Below are 25,802 nucleotides of genomic sequence, written 5' to 3'. Positions count from 1 at the left end.
ACGCGGTAATGTGTAATTGCATCAGCAAGGTAAACAAAGAACAGGAAATAAGTAATATTGAGTATACAAACCACCGGTCCGTTTTTGACCGCTATAATTGGAGATCAGTGGTTAAGTGCTGTCGCTAATAATACAGGAGCCCTGACGCACTCGCCGCCTGTTTGTTTGCATTTGATATCATATAATATAATATGACATATAAAGAGAGGAAATTGTAGAGAAACTGTGTTACACGAATGGTAGCGGAGACGAAAGAGAGGAATCAGAAAAACAAGGTAGGTGACTGTGAGTTTGAGTATTCTTGGAAAATCGTTTTAAAAAGTTTGCAGAAGCGCAATTGACGTGGCATTTTGTGAAGCTGACTTATGCAAAGCGCCGTAGGCTGAACGTGTCTGTATTTCTGGCTAGTGTAATGTGCCACGGAGAATTAAGAATTTTATTTTGAAAACAGATCGACCCCGGCGCGAAACAATCGCAGGTACATGGAAGGCGTTCTTATGAGGGCCTGCAGGGGATAGTGATAGAATTTTCGCCAGCGATTACGAATGACGATAAATTCTCAGAGCTGATTACGAATTACATTGAATCACGAGGCTTCCCAACCGACCTCAACACTTAACTCAGGATTTAACTATCTAGTTCTGCGTCAAAAATATTGATTTTATGTTGAATACCGACTTTTGCGGACACCTCATTTACGGAGCTACGCTAATTCAGTCAGCCTCTCTAACAATTACAACATGGTTACCTGACATATGCTCTTTTAAAAGACACTTTTTCTGTGAAAGACCTTTCTTTTAGTTTTGTGCCTCCACGGCGACGTTCATCCGAATTAATGTAACGTTAACTAATGTACAGACTGAAATTGATAATCTGGTCACGCCCATTACCTACCAGACCAATTTCCCCACCTTTCCCCACGTATTTGTATTTTTCCACCCAAATAAACAACTTTCGGAACAACTTTTCGTAACTTTTGAGCATAACGTGTTGTAAATGAAAACCGTTGAAGGAGCATTCAATGCGAGAAAGCCTCTGCCAGTAAGTGTAGCGATAATAAGCGTAAACTGTTCTGGCCTTTTCTAACAGTTAGTAGCTATGGCAGCACATGCCTTTTAATTTGACAAAATGTGTAGTTATTACATAGATATATACATACCTTTCTACGTCGCAATGCAACTTTTCCTCAGAGATCTAGATCTAGAATTTGTACAATGAATATATTCCCACCTGTTAGGCACAAATCGGACGTTGTTAGAGATATCTTAGTGATGATCCGCCACGGTATTACTTCTGCATGAAATGAAGTCGAACCTTTCTATGTATCATAGAGGGACCATCATAACATGTAGTTCTAGGTTATACATAAATGTATTTGTAGTCACACCTAACCTTGACTTTTCCTGGTGCCATTGATAAGGCATGCAAGAAAGAAAGGTCACTCAAATGATGTCTAACAAAAGAGCGTAACGTTGCTTCAGGCTACCATGTTGTAATTGGAGAGAGCCACGGCGTAATACGAGTCCGTGCTTCATTCAATTACGTTACTGAAAGTACGTTTGTGAAATATGACGTAGTCGAGTGATCTCGACGTCTTTCACTTTTGACTTGGATATATGACTATTGCATTGCAAGCTGAAACCTCTTACATAGTCCGCCAAGCTTCAAGATTAGTGAAAACACTGTGAGTCCACCCTCCATTCTCAGACAACCAGATACTGGTCTCTGACTTTGAACGAAAAATTTGACTAGACATTACGAAAAATTCATCGCTTGCGTTGTATGGTAAATATCATGTTGCTGCTGCGTATTTCGTTGAAATATAGCTGCATTTCGTTGAAATACAGCTGTCAATTACGCTTTACGTAAAATACACTAATTACGCTCTGCAATAAATTAGAAATTAGAAACGTTTTGCTTTGTAGAATTCATTCTTTTCTCCTTGAATCGTAGTTTGAGAATCAAAAACGACTTGCTAGACTTCCACATCGTTTGCAGTATTATCAAATTAGTACCAGAATGGAGAACACCAACACCAGCTGTAGTAGCAACGCCAGCTCCTTCCAAGAGGAACCGCTCTTCACCTTCAGTACCGTCTTCCAGATCCTCCTCTGCGTCATTGGGTTGCTAGGCAACGGGCTCGTCATGTACATCATCATGAGATACCCGAAATTGCACAACGCCCCCAACCTGTATATCCTGAACCTGTCCCTCGCCCAGTTCCTGTACTACGTGCGGGAGGTCATACAGGTGGCATTCTTCGTGATCGGGTCCTGGACCTTCGGCGTGGCGATGTGCAAAGTCTACCGCTTTGTGTGGGCGGTCAGCATTTTTGCGGGGTCGGCGTTCCTAGCCATCCTCAGCGTCGAACGGCACCAGGCGGTGGTCAATCCCGTCCGGAGTTGGCTTGACCACATGACGCACGAACGGAAGGTTGCGTTTCGGAACGCATGCATAGTTTGGGGCATCGTCGCGTTCCTGTGCGTTCCCCATCTAGTCTTTGCCGACGTGACGCCCACTTCATGCGTCCCTGACTGTTACTATGGCGCCGTGGGATCTCTGGACGCGCACACTTTCAACACGATTCGCATCTTCTATTCCGTCGGACTGGGTTTCGTTGTCCCGCTCATAATCATGGTCCCGCACTACGTACTCCTCATCGTAAGACTCCGAGAGGTGCAGGCGGAAAACCAGGGCGGGAACGGGAACGCCTTGGGCCGCGTCTCCAGACTCGTCGTTGTCCTGGTCACCGTTTTCGTCGCCTTCAACCTGCCGGGTCACGTGGTGAACATTCTTAACACCGCGTTCGACGGCGTTAACTTGAGTACGTCGGCCCAGTGGTTCATCTATGCCTTACAAGACGTCTCGCCTAGTCTAAATCCCGTCCTCTGTGCCGTCGCGACCGAGAACTTCCGTTCGGCAATCTTCAAGACGATGTGTACCTGGCCATTTTGTCCGAAGAAGCATCCAAGTCGTAAGTATGCTGTCACACATCATTTTCCTAGCTAAGCTAAACAATTGACTTTCCAGCTAAGAAATGGACCGAGCATTTGAGCGTTTCCCTATAAGTGTTTTGGCTAACGAGTGAAAACGTCACCGACATAAAGGCACAGACAACACCAGAGGAGAATGTTCTGGTTCTGCCAACAGAATTTTTTCTGAATCCAAGAACGTAATTGTATTGGCAACTTGATCTTGAATCTTGACTAGGCAGCAGTTATACTATACAACACCGAGTACCCTTCAGATTGATTACAGCCAGGTGTAGCATGTTATATCGCGAACAAACATTGGACAAACGTCAACTTGGCGGCACTTAAGAAACCTTGCGTTGAGCTTAAAGATTACCTTTGCAATGTGTTTCTGGATACTTGTTTGTCAACTTGTAGCCTTAATAACTGTATTTTCCACTTGCTTGGGATCGGAAATGGTCTTTGATCTTTGTCAATCATCGCATTGAAACCCATACTTAAGACTTGAAAAAAAAGGCCCTCACAAAAATGGACCGATTTTAGCAAATCTAGGTCCGATGTTGAAAATAATGTTTGTATCGTGTGTGCGAATAGTTGTTCATCGATTTCCACCCTTAACAACTTAATTCTCTATTGTGTTGACCCAAACATTGACCTGGAACTTCAGCAATTATTCCATAGGAACCAATAGTTACATGTAATGGCTGATTCCCATCATGCATCACACCCCATGGATCTGCATGAATTCCACCCATGGATATACTCAATTCCTTGATTATAAATGGTTCATTTATTTGTTTATGTGAATAGTTTTTACAAATTTAGTTGATTTTGTATTCATAAAGATGTGGTCTTACACCCGCTTCTGGGGTTGCCCGTGCCTTTAAGATCGTAAGACAGACTATATAAGCCAGGACTATTCAAGCAAAACCTGGTACATCCAGTCCCCTGCTCCAGTCTTCCCCCCTCTCTATCATCTTCTCTCTCTGTCTCTGTTGGTCTTTCTCTCCATACATAGATAGTCTCACAATAAGCATCGGTTTGGCCAAGCAAGAAAAAGACATGTACAGAGTCAACCCTCAAACACTCGACCGGGGTCATTTTTGACCCCAGGCGTTGATTTTGATGTGCCATTTGAACATGTTTGATCGGGGAAAAAAATCCTTCCGTGACTTTGTCAGTAGACATGTATTCTAGCCTCTCTTTATTGTCTAGGGAGATTGGCACAATACTGTTGACATTATAGAGGAAAGTCTGGAGTGATTGCACTGGGGTCATTTTTGAACCCAGCAAAAATAATGTGCTGTTTTTGAGACCTGCCCTCTGTAACTCATAAACTAATTATTGTATGACCACCAAATTTTCAGAGGATGATGCCCATGTATATTTCTATTACCATAACAAAATTTGTGCCATTATAACGTAATATGACGTCATTATGACGTAATTTTATGTGATTCTATCCGCCATCTTGGATTTTGACCGATGACGTCATCAAATCAGCATTAAATATCAATGTTAAATCATGAAAGTCACGATGGATTACATATGGTTCATTTATTTGTTTATGTGAATAGTTTTTACAAATTTAGTTGATTTTGTATTCATAAAGATGTGGTCTTACACCCGCTTCTGGGGTTGCCTGTGCCTTTAAGATCGTGAATATGTAAAAAAATAATGTAAAAAAATGAATGTGGTGTACCAACAGAGCCTCGAAACGTCATCGAACTGAAATTAGCAGATTTTGTAAAATATGCTTGTCAAAAACCCGTTGCCATGGTAACACGAAAAACGATGAACTTTACTGTATTTATCAATTTGAAATATTTATTAAGGACATTTTATGAAACGTCACCAAGTTTGGTGGCTCTAGCGTAAGCTCCGGGGAGCCTTTTATGATCTTTAAATTTTATGGTAGGATACTGACATCCCGTACTTCTACGGTTGTCCTTCACAGGAAGCGTTGCTGTGACCACACCCGTGGACTGCGAGCCAAGAACGCCCCCTGCCGTTTCTCATGAAACTACTTTGTGAATCATTTCGGAATACCTTCCCTTTTATTAACAAATATTTTCAAAAAATCGAAACTGATACAGGATATATAGGGTACAATTCTAACAGGTGATATATATATCTTCGCGAAGGTTTTCACACACCAAAAGCTGTCTAGTTTAAGGAATTCGAAAGAGCAAGCTAGTATCTAAAGAATATATATTATCTGCATGCGACGTGAGCGGAATATTGATCAGTTAGTCCATTTTCGACATTCTTCGGTAAACACTCGGCAGTTTCCGTCAGGCACTCGATTGTTCGGAAGTCAGCTCCATGACGTCACCCAGGTCGTCGTCGCCGTACAGCTTTGCGGAGTTCTTTCTCCCTCGGAACGTTGGGTTACTGAATCTGGTCGTGTTTGACTTGTACAGAGGGTTCTCTGACTGCAAAGTTGTGGAATAAGTGACGTCATACGTATGATATTGATTTTTCGAAGTTTAAACCACACACCGAACTATGCGTACATAATAATTCACCGTATTGCCACAATGATAACGTGGGCGGTACGTGGTTTTCCATTAAATGCATGCTCCAGTATATGTCGATCGGACTACAAGGATACAAGATTTTAATACAACGACAATAAGTTCATTGAAAACTCATGGCCGTGGGCTGATTGCAAATATAGGCTAACATTGACAAGATCTGACAGTAACAACAATGATATTAGCAACGATTTCCTGACAGACTGTCACCTATATATATATATATATGTGGTCTTGGATAAAATTCTTGGTTGTGTGCAAAGAACTTTATTATCCAAGTTCCTGTCCTAAATTAATTAACCTACAGCTGCCCAAAGCAGTACAATCGCTCTTGTTCTTTCCTAGGAAAGTGTTTCCCATGGAAGAACATTTTGACATTAAAGATGTTTAAGTAAATCAACTTCACGAAACTGTATAACTCACGGAGGTGAATTTAGTCGCCTGCCGTTCCCGTTCGAACCGCCGATACTCCACCCTGTCGTACAGGTAGATGAGCATGCGCCACAGGACCAGGAGCGCTAGACCAATCAGAACGATGCCTCCGATCACGCCAAGGACGATGGGAAGAACAGGAACCGGCCCTGGGCACTCTGAAACCGCCATGTTTGAAGAAAAGGTAAAAAACGGCATGACTCGTGAGTGTTGACAAAAGCAAGACGAGTCTTTTTCATATTCATAGATTATCGTTGAAGAGGTTCATCAGTCACGTATAATCACAGTAACGATCTTCACAAGTAACGTTACATCTTGATCACGGAATGACCTAGTCTCGCGAGAACACGAGACTAGGTCATTCCGTGATCAAGATGTTACGTTACAGTTGACATCGAAAATTTGGAGGTGCGTATTTCGCTACCTTTTTAAGTCATTGTTTGACGAATATTCTTGTAACCATTCATAGATTAATACTTGATGGTTATCTACCGTTTCATTTCCTAATGCTCCTGTTAGGATCACAAAAATGCAGGATCAAAATACATTTTCTAATCAGTATTTTGTTTGCCTTCTTTTGTTTACCCTTTTTATGCGGGATTTTTAAACCTTTTTGAAATAACCTTCATCTCCTGGACCATCACTTTTGTAAAACAAAGTGGATGTTCACCCTACATTATTATGAAACAGAACATCTTTGACATGAAAAGACTTACCCTTAGTTTTCTTGACAGTGACCTCCAGCTCCTTGCTCTGACCTCTACCATAGGTGAAAGTGACGATGCAGTCATCGTCGTCATGGAAACGACATGTCTCTGAACTGCTCAAGATATCGTCTGTAGAAATGTAGAGCAATGTACGTATTCTTACGTATTGGCGGGAATCTGACATACAAGCACAAGCAAATTAGCTTAAAACGGCAATGAAGAATGGGGGTTTACGAAGCGTGGGACCTACAATTCGCGGTGGTATACTGGCAGTCGTGTCACACTCACAAAGCGTACATTCCTAAACTTGTTCTTCCCATCACAAAAGCATAAAAAGAGACATGGAAATTTGGTGTTTTTTTTATTCCGAAGTTTAAGTTTCCATGCACCTTACCCGGTAAAGACTGGACTACCGTGACGTTGAGTGGACATCGTTCTGAACACTGTTCAGGCGTCAGCTTGCCTGTTTGGAACACCAGACACTGGACACACGCCTGGTTCGCTACACAATTTCCCGGACAGGTCTGGAAAATATCATATACAATTGAGAAATTTAGTATTTGCTGCAGAAGTCTACTTTTCCTTTAATTCTATTATCACAAGTGCATATTTTAAGCTACAGGATATAGACACACACTTTGCTATATTTCTAAATGCTTATTTACTACCAATATCATATTCAGAAATGAAGTACGCCTACAAAGAGAGGCGTAGCATGTCCAAAACCGGAAGTTCCGCTGTACTACCGCGAAAGCCGCTAGGGGGACCAAAACCCCCAACATACATAATTGAATAAAAATCCATTCACGACTTCTCGATTTACACTGTTCACAAACACACAAATACCGGAAACATAAGAACACACATCATATACTTGTACATTGTCACATTGCTACCACGCCAACTCACCGGGCAGCTGTCGCACCTGTCTCCCCCGTACGGACTGTCTGGGTGACAGACGCACTTTCCACACTCACACCTGCCCTGGTCGTTACATATTCTCTGGAAACGAAGCAGTGAATGTCTTCTTATTGTGAATATTACTAGGTTTAAACATGGGCAGAGATGGGTGGCTTACTATCCTTTTATTTGTTTGCGGCTGCGTAGCTAGCTGAATGTGTTGGATGCAGATGAAATTAAAAAGGATAACAGGTAAACGACAAATGAAGACAAATGCAAGTCAAACACATTTTAGCGACACTTTTCTGGATGCAACAAGGACATTGAATTACTAGTTTATCAGGAGATATAGACCAATGCGTGTATTTGTTTCATGTATACAATGTATGTGCCAGAACTGTTTGAACGTCCAGTCATCAACAGCTGGAGCGTTGTTACATGTACATTGTGAAGATTGAAACATTTGCTGCCAAACATTTCAGAGGTCTAGGATAGAATCGTCACATCTAAGATTGAATTTTGGTCATAAGAAACAACATAACAGTTTTATGTCATGACAGTTGACCTATAACCTACCTCGTCCACCATGCACGTGTCAATCCGGGAGGAACACTGGCAGGCGTTGCCTTGCCAACCTGACACGCATGCGCACTGGCCGCACTTGCACACGCCACGCTCCGGTCCTGAAGTGGAGAAGAAACATATTTTTAATTAAATAAAGACAAAAAGAATGATTAGCAAAAATGTTTTGATAATCATTTTGCCCAAAACACACTATTAACAAAATGATGAACAGTAGTAGACCGCAAACGGTTGTTTTATTTTGTTTTGAAATATGACATCCCTTTCAATTAACATATTCATAGGACGGGCATGACACCAAAAGTGACATAGTCTTTTTTCTGTCTCTTTCTTATGTATATTTTCAATTCGTTGTATCTAATATATATCCTAGTTCGTTTTGCATGTCGGATATAATGGACATGTACAGCGATGTAATGTGTTACGTATAATTTCATATGAAGCCGATCCCAGGAATTGGCATTGACAAGTATTTCACTGATACAGGGTGGCCTGCCCACCCAGTGAAAAGGTCCAAGACACTTAAGATACTCAAGATACTCTAGTATTACAACTACAAATGTTTAAAACATGCCCGGGAGACCTCACCTCCACAGAGTTGCCCATTGGACCTGTCACATGAGAAGTTGTCGCAGCCGCAGAACGGGCCTGCGTACCGTTCTCCACAGTCACACCGCCCGCACACGCAGCTCCCCCGCCCGGAACACTCCACTTTCGAGCCCGGGGCCACGCACTGGGCCGTGGAGGAACCCGCCGCATCCTCAGAACTGCACTCACACTGCCGCCCGTACCTACACATTATAAACGTATCATCTACATCATTGCACACGGACATTCACTCAACCGAGACGGAGGGCGCCACAGACTTCAGGTCACCTTTACTGTAGTCACGTGTCCCCGACGCACTGGGCTGTGGGGGAACCCACGTGGGCCTAGGTCTTTGCCTCAGTTCTGCACACACACTGCCGTCCGTACCTACACGAACACATTATATACACTTAATTCTACTTACACCATGACACATGGACATTCTCAAAACTGAGACGGGGGGCGCCACAGACTTCGAGTCACCTTTGACCTATTACTGTATTAATATGTCCCAGACGCAGTGGGATGTGCCCGTTATGTGTTCAGCGGTTCACTCACCAGGCTGCCCGTGATGATGATGGTGATGATGATGATGTTCGTCCATTGTAGTCGATGAGGACCTCAACTTCAGTTGTCCTTACTATTACAAACTTTATTACTATACTATTACAAACTTTCTATTGACATCTCGACACACGGAGATTCCCCCAACCGAGACGGGGGCGCCACAGACTTCAAGTCACCTTTGACCCATTACTGTAGTCACGTGCCCAGGGCGCAGTGGGATGTGCCCGCCTTGTCTTCAGCAGTTCACTCACTCCGCTGCCCGCTGGTACCCACACAAACACATCATGAGCTGTATGTCTATATCAGGACCCATACTGTCAACGTTCATGCAACCGAGGTAGTGGGCAGTATCGACCTTTAGGTACCTTTGACCCATCACTATGGCCACGTGTCCAAAGCTATTGGTCTGCCGTGCAGCACAAGACCATAGGTAGGTCTGGAAATTTGGAGGTATGTCCAAAAAGTCGTGAACCCCTTGTGTACATGTTGTATTGAAAATGTAAATGCATAGTGAAATGCATATTTTGAGCATGTGCACTCCTAACAAAGAATGAATGTAACAGGACTGCGTCCTTTAATCAATGAACTCACCTGTTTGAGTAACACGTGCAGATTCCACATTCGAGCGTGCCGTTTCCCGACGTGCAGTGCGGACTGGCCGGTTGCTGAGGGATATAGAGGGGCATTGTCAGTAAAATAAACGTCACACGCTGAAGTTCCTCCGCTGTCAATATATACGGCAAAGATGATCCGTGCAGAAACCGAACAGACTTCCACAGTAGCTATATTTGTATTGTATATATGCAATTTTGTATGGCAAGTATAACCGCCCTCCAACGCAACATGTCAGCTTTGTGCACACAGTACCAAAACACTGGGAATCAAGGAAACTTCAGGGAGAAAAAAAAAAAAAAAAACTATTCCTTTTCCTTGGGTTTCTAATGTCAAACAATTCATTACCTACTGGCTACATTGATAATGTAAGTCCCTTTAATCTATGATTGAAAATGGAATATAGGCAGCCCTACCTGCCGTTTGCAGTGAACTGTTTTTTGAAATATTGATTCATAGTTGCATTGCAGTTCTTCCATACTTTATTCTCCTCATGCTTTGGTAATGGCCGCACAGGGCATAATTTTGCAAAATTTCATCTTACGTTATTCCGTGGGAAAGTGATCTCATTGTGATATAGCCAACCAATGAAATATATAAACCGCCTTGCGGACATGTAGCAGCCCTTGCATAATTACTGTCTTGACGCTACTTCACCTAAATCCGCGGGGGAACATATCCGGGATTTTTGATAACGGGGTATTTAGGGATACTTTTGTATCAACAGGACTAGAGAAAAATATAATATGTACATGTATAGCATCAGTGATAAAAGTTATCAACAATATCGGCATGTAACAGAAAGAAATAATGTTCAATTCTTTTGCCAGATTGGTGTCAATTACCTTTTACCGAATGCATCGGATTAAAGTAATCTCTCGTTACACGACAATTGTACATGGTACAAAGTTACATCACTTACTGAGTTATCCTCGCAGCCGCAGTTACACATGATGTCTACATCCACGGTCAACTCGCCGCCGAAGCCGACTGGAACGAGGCTGATTTGGGCCGTTTTCCCGTCCTTTGGGCACCCAGCAGCGGTCAAGGTCACCTCAAACTCCACCTGGCGACGTGTGTTAAAAGTTTGACACATTGGCACCGGATGGCTACTTTGGGTTGAAAATTTAAGGGGTACTGTACAACAATTCCAACGTTCGGGGGGACAATGTTGTTTTAAAAATGTGTCTTACTACATGTAAAAGAATGAGGACGTGAAAGAAAAACTAAGAAAAGGCAGCTCATGCGGCATGTTCCACTGGAGAGTACATGTACTAGTATGGATATTGCAAGAAAGTGTAATTACCGTGTCGCCAACGGTGAGATTGGAGCAACGAGCGCCCCCTTGCGTAACCTGCCCGTCCTTGCAGATAGACGTGAACTGCAGCTGAAGTTCGGCGGGCGGGTTGACGACTTGTAGCTTCACTTCGGACCGCAGTTTCTGGAATTTTTAATTTTATTTGCTGAAGATTTGAAAATACGATCCAAAATGTTCCTTATTATCAAAGTAATATTTCTGATACACTGGTGATAGCAGCGCTATCAACGACCTTTGAAGCATAAAGTGCGCTTTCGGGAAAACAGACACAACGGCGAGGGAAGCAAAAAATGACAAACTAAATGTTTTATTGTATGTGATGCAACTATCTAACTACCCCGTAACGGTATGATACAGGCACCCCTACCCTGTATATGGCCCATGCAGATGTAACTACCTCGTATACGACTGATACGGACACACATTCCTTGCATATGGCTGATAAGGATACACCTACCCTGTATGCCTCTTCCACGAGCTCCACAATGTTGGACGAGTCGCTCTCCAGAGTCGCCATGGTGGAACCCGGCAGTAATTGGGAGAGTCGCTGGGAAAAAATGAATAGGTGATGTTTCTTCATCGGTGGGAAACAGTAACTTGAAAACAACAAAGGCTCAATTTGGCCTAACTTGGCATAGTTACCAAATGAATGGTACAATGTATGACAAAATGTGTATCGTTAGCTGTGGTATAGATGTAATGAATTTTAGGAATAACGATATAAAATCAACTAATGATAATCAAATATTGAACTGATCAAAAGATATAACACAATACCAAGGTTCATAAAGCAACTTAATATATTTTCCTAAAGGCCAGACGTTTTAACTTTCAAAAAGCATCCGCTATCCCTCGTCAGTGACTGACGAACTTTAAGAGGACCAAAACAAACAATCGGTAACCTGTTGCCTCACCTGGTACGTTGGCAGGACGTGCGGTTTGTACCTGACGGCGGGACGCGTGTCTTCAGCTATGGCGAAAATAGGCTGGATGTTCTTTTGTCTTAAGATGTTCGCCAGTTGCCCAATAGATGGGTAGTCCTGAGGGGAAAACAAAGTTTGCAGTTTTTTTCAGTGCTTGTATCTTTACTGATTTTTACTGATAATGTGATTTCTTATAGTATGTAAACTATGATGCTTGGCAACTCATCGTAGTCATGCAAAGGCTCGAAGTGTCCAGTTATGTAACTAAACAAAAGGATGCTGTATTATGACATTTCTTCCAAAAAAGAAAGTGTATATGGCTGGTATCATATATATTTAACATACATGTTTACATTTTTTTGTCGAATATACATCTACATCGATGACAACGTTTTTATCTCGACACAAAATGTCCGTCAATGATTGGTCTCTGACCTGGTTGCTAGATTCTAAGTATTCTCCAGTGCCCGGATGTAGATGACACTGCTCGTCGTTCGGAGGCAAGATGGCCGCCAGCTTTCCGTCTCCCGCCATTTTGGACAGGGCGTCTGTCGGATACACTACAAGTCTGGTGGCTCCTTCACGCCATCTTATTTGGTCCTGCTCGGATGCAAAGAAAATGTCTCTAGATGGTAACCTTAATGGTAAAGGAATGGTGAATGGACAATTGATTATCATAAATCAAAGGTTGTCCTGCCGATAGACCGGAGCAATAGCCTAATGGGCAAAGTGTTCCCTTTACATTCAAGGGTCGGGGGCTTCTTTCATCAAAACAGTGAAAATGGTATTGATTGCTTAGAAGAGTATAGTTGCTAAACACACACCATCATGGAAGTGTAAAGTTTACACAGCCATGTGACCCAGGGTCTATCGAAATGTAGACGTGCACTGTCCTATATATATACACCGAAAGGTGTGGTAAGGATTTTAACTTTTAAGCCGGAGGTGGATTGGAAGTACCTCAATTTCTCCCTGTTTTGGCAGTGCTGCAATACACCCCCCCATCCCCCAGCAATATGATCAGCTGCTGCTTTCTGTCCAGCACACCCACAGCTGCGATTTTCGCTGAACCATTTTTGCCTTTTTCATTAGAAGCCACACCCCTGTGGATACCATTGGGGCCCCAGAAAGGGTAGTATGGCAGGATGGTCTGGCCAGGTAGACGGCCCAGCCTTTTCCGTAAACCCAAACTACCCACCTCACAGGCGGCCACTTGCATGAGCGCGTCGAACCCTCCTTCGGGGAAGTCCCTGTTGACGGCGACAGCCTCTCGATGCAGCGTGTCCGTGAAGGCGGAGACGTTGGTCGTCAGAGGGAGGGAGTTTTTGAAGCTGAACACTCTGGCACAGGGAGAGTTGTACTGCTCACAGACAGTGTCGATTCTGAAAGAATTATTTTATGTTGACTTTCAAAAAGATTAAATTTGACACAAGAAAACAGAACGTTTTCTTTTCATCTTTTGCATGATTTAGTCTGATATGTATCTAATTTTATATAGAAATATATACAGGACCACACATAGACTTGATCTTTTTAACTCACGTGTAAGGGTTGACGTAAGGTAGGACCGTCTTGTCTACATAGAACCCCAGGCCTAACCGGAAGTTACTGGTGATGCGCTGCATGGTACTGGCTGCAAGGTCAAGAAATTATGAAGGTCATCAACAATCAAAAGAAGAACTTAAGTAGACGTAGATTTATTTGTTTGTTGTTTGCTTCTTTCTGACTCGAATTCTTGTCTTGTTGTTGCTTCGTAAGGCCGCTATAACGATATGGCGCTGAAAACAATTTCCCTACCTTTTCGTCGGTATGGCTATGTACATAGTGTTTCCATCCTCGTCCACCAGGACCTTTCCGCTCTACGTTACATCGCTCGCGGAAAAGGCCCTGGTAACACGGGGTGGCATCCATGGTTATTGCAGGTCGAGCCTCCAAAACAGCTTCAGCCAATCAGAGGGGTTAAAACCCATTTGCTTCCACTCATCGGAAGCAAACGCGCAAAGAACGCTGGGAAGCTATCAACCAATCAGGTTACGTGTTACGGCTAGCTCATTAATTATTCATGAGCTACAACTGCCGTTTGTGCCAAATAAGGGCTGGCTCATTAACTATTCATGAGGTACAACTGCCGTTTGTGCCAAATAAGGGTTAGCTCATTAATTATTCATGAGCAAGTCTCGTCGACCTGCAATAACCATGGATGCCACCCCGTGTTACCAGGGCCTTTTCCGCGAGCGATGTAACGTAGAGCGGAAAGGTCCTGGTGGACGAGGATGAGTGTTTCTTTTTCATCATTTTCAGTCTGAGGTGAATCATGGACTACTCCTGGTCCATGTAAAACAGTGTATATGAAATTCGTGACGTTTAGGCATGGTGATGATAGTAGAACTTAATTGCGCGACAATTGCAACAGGTACAATGTATTGCAACTTGTACATGCATGACAATTGAACTACACGTATTACTAATATCTAATAATTCTAAAGAACAAGTCTAATATATGAATGACAGTAGAGACAATGTATTTTTATGATACACTAATAATATAGAACAGCATATTGATAACAGTATGATGCGAGTATTGCTTTCTGCCATAGTTGTGCCACCATACAAAAATGTGTGCTAGCCTTCCGAAGTGAGAACGTACCAAGTCGGCTCCCCAGTCGTCTGAGCGTGATCAAGTCGTCGTACATACTACTGGACAAGTCCATCAGGTAGTACAGGTCTACAGGGTAGTCCTGCACCTGCCGCACCTGCAGTCTCACCTGTGCGCTCTCACCTGAGGAGTTACAACACCTGTTAGACCACCACGGAGCTGCACAATGCTCTCAGTACTGTGCTAACAAATTAAAGGTGGCCGTTTCTTGGTCAGATTGTTGTGACACTTTCACTTTTCTGGTTGCAACAAGAACATTAAACGAGTCTATCATGCGACAAGGACAAATACATGTATATATCCTTCATGTGAGAAGAGAACTGTTTTAACAGTTAATTCTGTGGTAGGTTTTTCAGTTAGAAGTTTCAGCGAGACTAAGATAAAGGTGAAGTTTTAACGACTGTCCCAAGGATGCCCTTGTATAATAATATTACACAAAGCTCTGGACGACGGATCGTGCACACATGCACAGGGGAAAGAAACTCTGCCCTTAAGCTATTTTTCACCTCGTTGTAGCGTTACCTGGTCTTAGCTGCAGGTGAGCTCTTTGGGGTGACACTTGTACGATGTCGTCTGCTGGTATTCCCCTTGAGCCTGCTTCTGTTAAGGGCAGGTTCTGAAACAAATTTAGAAAAAAAGAATGTAAAGGTGATCACAAACCTCACATAAAGGAATGTATTTTAACGTTATGAATACTCAATACTGTCAGCCTTTTTCTCATGAAAATGGCAGTTTGTCTGTCTGTCTGCGTGTGTGTGTGTGTACATGTGTGTGTACATGTGTGTGTGTGTGTGTGTGTGTGTGTGTGTGTGTGTGTGTGTGTGTGTGTGTGTGTGTGTGTGTGTGTGTGTGTGTGTGTGTGTGTATGTGTGTGTTTCCGGCGTTTCTGTCAATATAATTGTTCGTTTAGTGATTTTTTTGACCGGATTTACATGGCTGTCTAAGGGAGGAATACGAATATTTTTGTGTTAAAGAAGGGCATATTCTTACAAAAGGTATTTCAAGATGTGTATGTACGTATGTACGATTCCGCCCCAGAGCTTCTTTCTGTAAAGAACACACACTAGCTCCTTACCTGTGTTAAGACAGGTCCGTTTCCCTGTGGGTTCATGATATCCGACTGATCACACCCCTCCGCCTGTAGGTTCACCACGGTATTACAGCGCGTCTCGGGGTAATCCTGAAACAGCACGCCGATTGGTCATCCCTTGACCTGCCTTTGCCATTACGACATGTCGTCAAACAGCATAAGGAATTTCCGATTTTATCTATCACTATAATTTTTTGCAAAGTTGTAAAAGTAAAATCTCTGACGACTTATGATGGAGCATTCCCCTTTTTTGACATATATGATATGAACTATACACCGCTCAGCTAGTAAAACTGAAACATCAACGTATATTGCATGTAACGTTACTTACAACTTTTGCGCACCACCCGCACTGCGGACCTCGCAGCAAGCACTCTGCACAGCTGTTAGGTGGGTCGAACCAACAATCCCGGTCTGGAGAAAAGTGGGAAATACTTTGCCTTCATGTTTTACATATGTGCGCCCTAATGGGCTATAGGTACGGGTCATAATGCCAAAACCTGTACGTTGTCATCATTCACAAGCTTGTAACAGATCTAGAGGGTTATCTATTGCTAAACAAACTACGACAGAATAACTATTAGTCACAATTCTCAGCATAAGACAAAACTGTACAAATCTGGTCTGTTGCGACTAAACAAATCTGTTACGACTATGCAAAACAAACAAACAAACAAACAAACCTGTTTGTGACGCTGCTCCAAGAATGCAGACAGACAGAATTACTAGGTTGGTAACGAGTCGATGCATGCTCCTATAGTTTCCTAGATATCAATGGAGAAATGAGGATTAGATATGTTAATTAAACATTGCCGATTTGTACCCAATATGGGAGGTACTACTTTCTTGAACGGAGTCCGTCAAAGCTTTGATAGAAATGTCAGCGATTAAGATATACCCCGTATATGGTGATTTAAGCGAACGCTGCAGTATGTATTTTTAAGCATAAAGTGCTTCCTGAATACAGGAAAAAGCTTCCCCTCATATGTGTCATACCGGAAACTGTATGAACCCTATGGGAACTAGCTACACATCTCCCAACAGACAATTACGTCACCTCCATGTGGAATGATTGATTATCAAATGTTACAAGCTGTAATATTGCAGAGTGATTATGAGTGTATTGGTTTAACGGGAGACCGTTCAAACTAATCTCCAAGCAGATGTTAGGATGAAAAATTGTAACTTCACGATGATGGCGCGTCAGAAACACGAGGCAGACAGAAAACCTGGCGACTTTCCATCCTGACATCTGCTTGGAGATTCCAGTCCGACCACTTTCTTTTGTTGGTGTCACTGACTGAGTGGGAGTCGGATTTCACTAATCTCCAAGCAGAGGTTGGGGTCTGGCTGTTTTTGACGTGTTTTTAGGCGCTTTCATCGGGCTTTGTATTTTGTCCCGTTTTCTTTATGTCGCTATCCCACACGTTTGTTGGACAAAATAGAAAACCCCGACAAAAACGCCTAAAACATGTCAAACCAGCCGGAGCCCAACCTCTGTTTGGAGAGTAGGATTTCACTAGAAAGCCGGATCTGGAAAAGGGATTGGTGAGCTAATGTGAGGTCACACTTCCGGGGACCGTGGATTTGTAGCTTGTATTGTGTGAAGGAAACATGACTCACCGGAGCTGTTTATAGAGAAACAAACATTGTAGCAAGCCTAAATGCCTCGAGTTGAATGAAGGGAGGGGGAGTGCTGGTACTAAGTTACGCGTATGCATGGATTTGCCCCCGGGCTGATAAACCAACTGAACACTGACCACAACACTTTCTTTGAAAGTTCACGGTTTTTGAACATGTTTGCATGGTGCAATATATATGAACAAAATTAAACTGGTCAGAACGGTATATATCCATATTTAGTATGATATAAGTGATAGTCTAGACACTTATATATATATGTATCATCTTCTATGGCGGAACCCACCTTAACGGATAAATTGACTAAATTCAGCTGCATATTGGCATTTGTTAATTCCTGCATTGTGACTACAAGACAGCATATTAGAAGTTCCTATACATTAGAACTTCTCTGTAAAATAATGTAGCGTCACCATGTAGCATAACACAGTCTTATGTAGAGTAGAATCGTTGTATAAGTTGCCATACATTGTACAATTGTTGAGAAATAAAGCTATATATAAAGCAACCATAAAGAAAGGAGTGGTTTTAAACCGGAAACAGCAATTGAAGTGTCCGTAAGTGCCCTGACACACGAAAATTTCTCTCATTTTCATGGCACTGTAGTTGGCAAATACAAATATAACGTTACAACATACACGACAGGAAATATGGCAGAACTATTAGATCCTATTACGACAGAAGATAACCCGTATATATATGTAAAATTTTCAGTGAATGACCTATTAAAATTCCCCCACGTTTGCTCGGGAGCAGGTGATATTCACAGTCGCTACTTTCTCGCGTACACTGTTTGAAAAAGGAAAGCAAATTCTCACCTAGTGGTCGTACATACCGGTTCACTCACCAAATCCGGCGGGACTCTACACCGCTCTAGCAGCGAATCTATGCCGAATATAACCCCTGTTTCTCCTGTGACACATGTATGGGGCAATCGTCGTATCGGAGGTCACCTTAGTCGACGTCGAAGGGCAGCCGCTCCAGAGCCTTGTGGTTCAGATTTGCCGATAAAAAGTTCCTCAAAATAATAATAAAAATGACTGCACGTAGGGCGTTGCTGTTGGGTGATTTAGCTACCTTCATGTAGCGCAATAGTCACTCGTGCTCTCGCAGGTGTAGTCGGAAGCGCCCTCTGGTAATGTCTAAGGAAGTTCGCACATGACCTCATTGTTTAAAAGAACGTATTCCAGTTCCTGCTCAATGTCATTGTAACATACACGATACACTCTACCGGTTTCTGTTAACATAGCAGCATGCCATTACCTAAACGACAGAAACAGACAAAGGCCCTGAAACCATACATGTACATCCGATACTTAGGTTTCCGAATCTGATCCCCGTTCCCTACATCCTACATACGGTGGGACGATATGACGACGTCCGCTTAGTGCAGGATTTTCATAACCTGGAAGTCTTACAATCACAATCGGGCAAGAAGAATTATATATAACTATATATATATACCCCCTATCTTTACCCCGAGGGGCCGTATTGACCTGCGCAACGACCCAACACGAACATGTCACGCAAGTATAAATTATTCGTCCCATTACGTTTAGGGATAAACCAGAAATGACCGGTGTGGGGGTGCAGTACAGAATTTGGGAATTTTGTTTGCCCCCTGATTTGAGCTGATAAGCCAACTGCCCACAACTCATTTGCATAGTAAATATCTATCAATATCTTCCTCGGTTACATATGTTACATCTTTGAGAGTCCTATCATGAATTGAAGCAGACTTTCCTCATTGATAATGCAAATTAGATACTGATTTGGATAATTGGAATCTAACTATGCAGATCATCATTCAAGCTATCTTAGTACCAAACGCCAAAAATAATTACTCAAGCAACTGGATAAAATTTTGAAACAGTCAGACGTTTCAGACAGCATCCACTGTCTTTCGTCAGTGGTTTTATACCAAAACTCTGAATAGGTATGTCAATGAGGTTAAGATTTAGGATGTCTTGAAGTAGTCTTTAAAAGATAAATGCTAAATGATGCCGTGGTTTACCGGTCTTTTAATGTATGGCGACAGTCTGTGGTACAAAAATTTCGAATTTTGTTTACCTCTGATTTACCTACTAGCCTTTACCAGGCTGCATTCGTCGCTGGAAAAATAGTAGAAATTGGCCAGATAGACAGATAACCTACCAGTAGAGTTTGCTGGCCATGGAGTACAGTTTGCGGCTGCACCCCCCCCCCCCGCATGTTATCTGCGTATGTTTGGCCAATTTCTATCATTTTCCAACGACGTATGCAGCCTGGCAGAGGCCGAGATTTACCAAGAGTTCTCCGTTTTTTCCAGCATACGAAGGGATCCGTGAGATGGCCAACGTTGTACTTCTTAGTAGCGCAAGCACATGCGCCCTCCTAAAAAAATAGGAAATATCATTTTCGCGACCGGTCTGAATATTTTTATGAACACACTATTGATTTCTGTTCCCGTCTCTTTGAATACATTTTGGGACAATTTTGTAAAAAAAAGAAGCCTTTTTCACATCTCCAAATTGATCTCCAAAGTAATTTCCGAATTAAAGATATGACAGATGCTTATCTACATGTATATCAAAGGTTGGAAAAGTTTTTGTCGGGCTTTCGTGATTCAGACGTCATGAGAAAGTCTTTAAAATGCTTGTACATAAACTTTTATTTTTCGTTGCTTCTAGCAATTCTGTTGAAAGTAGATTCGTACATGTACACGGTTTGGTGCTATTCTTTCATACTGCATCGAATAGCAATTATCCTACCGTACGAAACGGCCAGAAGATATCTATTTTGAAACGAAACACGTACGCATGGACATCAATTATTTGGTCCTTCAAACGCAGATTTATTGCCACTATTAAGTCTAAATACACGGTCGTCTTAGTTCTAAGTATCCTACACAACCTTAAGGTTTCAATCCGTGTGTGAATATCACAAATGGATACAATACGTACGAGTTATAGAATGTTGATTAAAAGAAGCACGTTGATTGTGAACATGTGCTGTTATATATATGTAAACCAAGCTTACAATAATCTTCTCCCACCAAAGGCTGTCAGTTTTCACCTTAGAACCTTGCTAAAGGAACGTAAATCGTTCTTGAGTAACTTACAATCTATTAAGGTACAGTATTCAGAAGTTTCCGCCCAGTATGTGCCGGTATGACTTTTAACCCCATAAAACAAAACATAACAAAGCAACGCAAACAGAAGCAATAAAAAGATAGCAACAACAAACCAAAGAAAAACAAAGGAAAAGATACGGCATGATTCAATTTTTTTACCTCTATGTATGTGTCGTCTTTCAAAGAGTGATAGTTTCTTATAAAGCTAATGTCCCAAAATATGCCACGCAATTTTCATGACTTTTGATCCAAAAGGGACTTAAACAACAACAAAAAGGCTAAAGCTACGCTACAATTGCGATAATTGAAGTACAATATAGGAGACGAAACGTCAGACGGGTCCGGAGTGACCAAAGAATTTCTGTGTGAAATAGAGTTGCCCTGGGATTCTTTTGTCTGATAATGGTGTATTGGCATCCGCCGAGGTTTCGGTACCAAAGGTTGCCTGTGTGTGGACATTATAAATAGAAAACATCGGTTGGTGAAGGTATGAGGTCGCGGAACTCTAGTTTATAGTATAACTTGATTCAATCTCTAGACTATGGCTTTTCAGATCCCTTGTCGCTTTTCTTACTTCTGCGTTTCATTTTGTATATTGTACCTCAATTCTGCAGTTTTCATTAGGACCATTTTTCCCCTCAACCTACCATGTTTTATTTTTTTGGTATTTTTGGTGCTTAAACAACGCCTCTGACCGTCCTTTATGATTATGTACCAGTCTGCAAAAGGCAACAAATGTTTACAACCTGTGTGTTCATGTATGTCAAATACAATGTCATATGCAACTGGCGGAGGTTCCAGGTTGTCATCAGAAACTATCACTAAAGGATTCTTTCTACATGCGTTAACATCGAAAAACACTAATCTGCCAGGGTACATAAATCCGCTACTTTGAAAAACATTGGATTTGAGAGATCTCTGGTGTAGCACCCCCGGGTATGTACAGTTTAGATAATACAGGAGTACGTTATACAGGGGGAAGTTGTGTCGGAGAACTGTTTGGACATAGTGGAATTATGTACCCTGGTGGTGGAACCATGTTAGTAGATGTTAATTATTATGGATCTGACTGTTTTGTATTTGACATATTTGACATATTGATTAACGTTCTGTAAGTGCAAATGTTGATGACGATCAGCGGAATGGAAGTCAGTTGTTCATCATCCACCAATCTTCTCCTCAAACTCCTCCAGTACTTCCTCCAGCTCTTCAGCTTCCTCCAGCCCGTCAGGTTCCGGAAGGTCCTGGACGTCCTCCAGCCAGTCGGGTTCCAGAAGGTCCTGGACGTCCTCCAGCCCGTCAGGCTCCGGAAGGTCGCGGACGTCCTCCAGCCCGTCAGGCTCCGGAAGGTCGCGGACGTCCTCCAGCCCGTCAGGCTCCGGAAGGTCCTGGACATCCTCCAGCCCGTCAGGTTCCGGAAGGTCCTGGACATCCTCCAGCCCGTCAGGCTCCGGAAGGTCCTGGACGTCCTCCAGCCCGTCAGGTTCCGGAAGGTCCTGGACGTCCTCCAGCCCGTCAGGCTCCGGAAGGTCGCGGACGTCCTCCAGTCCGTCAGGTTCCGGAAGGTCCTGGACGTCCTCCAGCTCGTCCCGGATGTCCGGCAGGTCCCGGACTTCCTGCAGCTTTTGGTCGATCACGTTGAGGACGAGTGATACCTCCTGGGCGGCTTCTTCACCCTGCTCGATGGCATCGGTCGTCAGTTCGGACATGGAATCTAATATCTAGAAAGACGGGAAACTGTTAGTTATATCCAGCGTCACCTTCCAGACGTTCGATGTTCATCTGATATACATGTATAAATGATGAATACACGGCAAGTTAGTGTGCTACATTTGGTTCACATTACATGTGTGTATATATATACTTTAAATGCTATTGTTGAATTAAGAATACAAGTAATTGGGTAGAACGGACCCGGACATATTTAGAGTAGTACCGACTTACATAAGATTACAGCAATATGGGCAACATGACCACAGACATCATCGCTACTTTAGAGAATTGCCATGCTCAGAAAACCAACCTCTCTTAGATGCATAACAGCTCTCTCTCCAGTTTCCGTCTGTAGTGTTTCCAGGCCCAGGTTCTTTTGACCTTCCAGTTCGTCCATCAGTTCCACTGCAGTGCGCTTCAGGTATTGCAGTCCGTTCTCGACCTCGGCTCCAATGTTACGTTTGCCCTTTTCAGCTGTTCATACAAAACACACCAACAAATTTGCATGTTGTTAGTACATTGATACAAATATCTAATTTCAGACCAAAAAAGGAATAAGAAAGCATCAAGATATAGCTAAAAGGTATGGACCAATCAGACGTCTCCATTTGATATCAATTATGAGGCCGTATTACCATTGACCAGTTCCGCTCGGTGGTTTATCAGGTGGTTATAGAAACCGTGCAGGCCTTATATTACCATGTACAGCTTGGGGCTGGACAATAACCCTTCGATAGTTTCACAGGAACTGTAGGAAATAAGCACATCACCACTGCGCAACACACACCTTACCTACATGTTTAGCCACCAAATAATGCGACCGCTTCAAACAGGATTGTGTTTTGTCATTTCTTAAGACACAGGTTTTCTAGATGTCGGGACTGCAGCTGATATCTGGCAGGCGACAGCTTTTTCATGCGTCTTAACAGGAATTTTGTGGTCTTAATGAGGATTTTTCCAGATGTCGGGAAAATTTCAGCCAACATGTCCAGAGTGGTCGCCCGACAACTCAGTGGGAGTCCCCGACAGCTTTAGGCTCTACCTACCTACCGACAATCGGAAACACCGCATTGATACTCCTATTCCTTACCACCACCCTGCAAGTCAATTACCGACACCCCCTTCTACAGAAGCTCAGTGTTGAAATATGGATATTTCAATACTACCGTTACAGACGCCTTTCAGCACTGTATCTCTGATCCGGTCCAAGTCGCCAAAATCTTTAGCAGTAGCCACGTAGTCGTCCTTCGACGCCATGAGCTATAAGATATGACAACGCTTACTTACGTCGTCACCCTTAAAGCACACATTAGCATAGAACGCATGACGTAGATCAAATATGGAGAAATGATTCTTAAATGGCTTTTCTTACTTTAAGTTCATCCATTTTGTATTTGGCCACGCCCACAGCGAATACGCGGGCACCCTTGTTTTTGACGTACTGCGCAGGCGCTCTCACTTGGTCGGTTGCCTTCCCGTCCGTCAGTAAGATGATAACCTTCAAGAAAATAGTTCTTTATCAGAAAGGCAGTATTTGTTAGTAAAGACGTCAGATATCCCTCTATATCACTTTTCATAAAAATTGACTGTTCCAAAATCACCCTGAGCAAAAATGGTCATCCCAGTTGAAGGTAAAAATTCCCCCAAAACATTTTGAAGGAATTAATGCCAAACTACTCGACCTGTGGTATGGAGTGAAATATACGACCTGTGGTATGAAGTGAAATATACAACAATGTATTTCTCAAATATCTGGGATATGGAGTGAAATATATATATATATATATATATATATATATATATATATATATATATATGAAATTATAATACCTTTATCATGTTAGTCCAGGTAACCAACAAGCATTGGTAAAAATTAATCTATCCTTAACCTTATCATACTATATATCATATTTCAATAATGGCTTTTGTCATCTTCTTGATTTGTTATGTTTGTTGCACTTTGTTTAGCATCTATATGATTGGTTATCATTTTCACTTTTGTTTCCTCATTGGATATCTCAAACCTGTAAATCTTGATAGAAAGTAGACAAATATTGTATACAACTCTTATTCAATGTAGGAGAATTGTCACCTTTGTCGCATCGTCACGTGCACCATTAGCCTTAGTGAACTCATTGTAAACCGCCTTTAGAGAAGATCCAGTCCGGGTTTGCCCTTTATTCATGAACTCAATCTTCTTGATAGCATTCAACACGGCCTATGTCGAAACATACCATTCGCATTAATCAATTGTAATAATTTAATCACAGAATTGTCTTCGCTATATCTGGGCATCACTTGCGACAGGGTTATCATCATCATCATGATCACCATCTCCATTAATATAATCACCTTCAAATTATCAACATCATTCCCAACATCACCATAACTACCACCTCTAAATTTATCACCATCAATATATACGAAAAAATAATCAGTATCTTCACCATCGACGTCAATATCATCATCTCTATCAGATCAGCATCAACATTACCAACATAAATATCGTCACCATAAACAGCTTCCACATCATCATCATCACCAACATCACTGCCACCACCAACGTCATCACCATCAATATCAACATGAACATCATCACTATCGTGACGATCCATGCCATCACCATCAACAGTAACATCATCAACCTCACCACCAACATCTTTAACCACATCAACAACAACAACCTCACCAACGATATCTTCAACATCATCATCAAAGAACCAAGGTCTTCCCAGAAATACACAATTGAACAAAGAATTCGTGACAGCTGCATACTATTGGCAACATTTATAAGACCTTGTATCAGAAGCCATCAAAGTACAAGTACCCCTCTGTCATTGTATTGGTTCATCTTGAATTCCGTTCTCATGTCTTTAGCGAACTGGTAGACGCCAATTCTGGCCTTGTTGGGTCCTATTTCAAACCCTGCTGCTAGCTTAAGGATGAACTGCCGCACTGAAGGGAAGTTACGTGTCTTGACACTCTTGGATCCATCCACTAAGAAATGGATGTCTGCCTTTGAGTGACAGGTGATCTCTGAAAGTAAGGTTTCCCGATTAGATAAACATGACAGTATTTTGGTCCGATCTAATCAAATGGTACAAACGGTGTGCGATAGAACAATGGTCAAATTGTGATAGAGGAGAAGACATGATTGCTTTAATTGATGGATTATCAATCTCTAACATTAGAAGCAAGATTCATACCGGGACCAGGAGGAGGATTCAAGATTCATACCAGGTGAGGGCGGGGGAGCCGGCGGTCTCCATGTAATTCCTACACGGATGTAGATGTGATAGCTCGGTCCACATCCCCACACGCGATTGGACGGCGAACTGACGTAGATCTGAGTAAGGCTTCCTCCAACCATTCGCCAGGCTGTTCCAAGAGGCGTCTGTGCAGTTATTCCTGAGGGGAAAAATAGTAAAACATTTTGTATGGGGTATCTATCA

General features: G+C 42.4%; 3 protein-coding genes across 4 annotated transcripts in view; 1 reads left to right on the top strand and 2 right to left on the bottom strand.

Annotated features, from left to right (window-relative positions):
* Positions 1 to 2,019: 2,019 nt before the first annotated feature.
* Positions 2,020 to 3,009, top strand: LOC136426903 (somatostatin receptor type 5-like). Its single transcript, XM_066415623.1, has one exon. It carries the CDS (start codon positions 2,020 to 2,022, stop codon positions 3,007 to 3,009), a length of 990 nt encoding a protein of 329 aa, XP_066271720.1.
* Positions 3,010 to 5,007: 1,998 nt separating this feature from the next.
* LOC136427840 (integrin beta-3-like) lies at positions 5,008 to 18,965 on the bottom strand. Of its 2 annotated transcripts, XM_066417018.1 has the most exons (21): positions 18,344 to 18,965; positions 16,568 to 16,648; positions 16,216 to 16,298; positions 15,870 to 15,974; positions 15,317 to 15,410; positions 14,786 to 14,917; positions 13,681 to 13,771; positions 13,337 to 13,520; positions 12,574 to 12,738; positions 12,130 to 12,255; positions 11,673 to 11,762; positions 11,204 to 11,338; positions 10,820 to 10,963; positions 9,877 to 9,950; positions 8,719 to 8,921; positions 8,125 to 8,231; positions 7,558 to 7,650; positions 7,043 to 7,172; positions 6,658 to 6,777; positions 5,933 to 6,099; positions 5,008 to 5,407 (listed from the first exon to the last, which is right to left on the bottom strand). In XM_066417018.1, the coding sequence occupies exons 2-21, from the start codon at positions 16,632 to 16,634 to the stop codon at positions 5,267 to 5,269; spliced, it is 2,451 nt and encodes an 816-aa protein (XP_066273115.1). In that variant the 5' UTR covers positions 16,635 to 16,648; positions 18,344 to 18,965; the 3' UTR covers positions 5,008 to 5,266. The 2 variants fall into 2 exon arrangements, with proteins under 2 accessions (XP_066273115.1, XP_066273114.1); XM_066417017.1 differs by lacking the exon at positions 18,344 to 18,965 and having other exon boundaries at positions 16,568 to 17,323.
* A 1,365-nt stretch (positions 18,966 to 20,330) lies between these two features.
* Positions 20,331 to 25,802, bottom strand: part of LOC136427839 (von Willebrand factor-like) — a 39,777-nt gene continuing 34,305 nt past the window's right edge. The window contains exons 30-37 of the mRNA XM_066417016.1: positions 25,588 to 25,758; positions 25,178 to 25,386; positions 24,443 to 24,568; positions 23,723 to 23,848; positions 23,517 to 23,610; positions 22,661 to 22,824; positions 21,941 to 22,358; positions 20,331 to 21,868 (exon numbers count right to left, since the gene is read on the bottom strand). Of these exons, the coding sequence (XP_066273113.1) occupies positions 21,798 to 21,868; positions 21,941 to 22,358; positions 22,661 to 22,824; positions 23,517 to 23,610; positions 23,723 to 23,848; positions 24,443 to 24,568; positions 25,178 to 25,386; positions 25,588 to 25,758 (1,379 nt within the window). The 3' untranslated portion in view covers positions 20,331 to 21,797. The remainder of the gene's footprint in view (positions 21,869 to 21,940; positions 22,359 to 22,660; positions 22,825 to 23,516; positions 23,611 to 23,722; positions 23,849 to 24,442; positions 24,569 to 25,177; positions 25,387 to 25,587; positions 25,759 to 25,802) is intronic.

Source organism: Branchiostoma lanceolatum, chromosome 2, assembly GCF_035083965.1.
Source record: "Branchiostoma lanceolatum isolate klBraLanc5 chromosome 2, klBraLanc5.hap2, whole genome shotgun sequence".
Lineage (NCBI taxonomy): Eukaryota > Metazoa > Chordata > Leptocardii > Amphioxiformes > Branchiostomatidae > Branchiostoma > Branchiostoma lanceolatum.
This window is presented reverse-complemented; position numbering and strand designations above follow the sequence as displayed.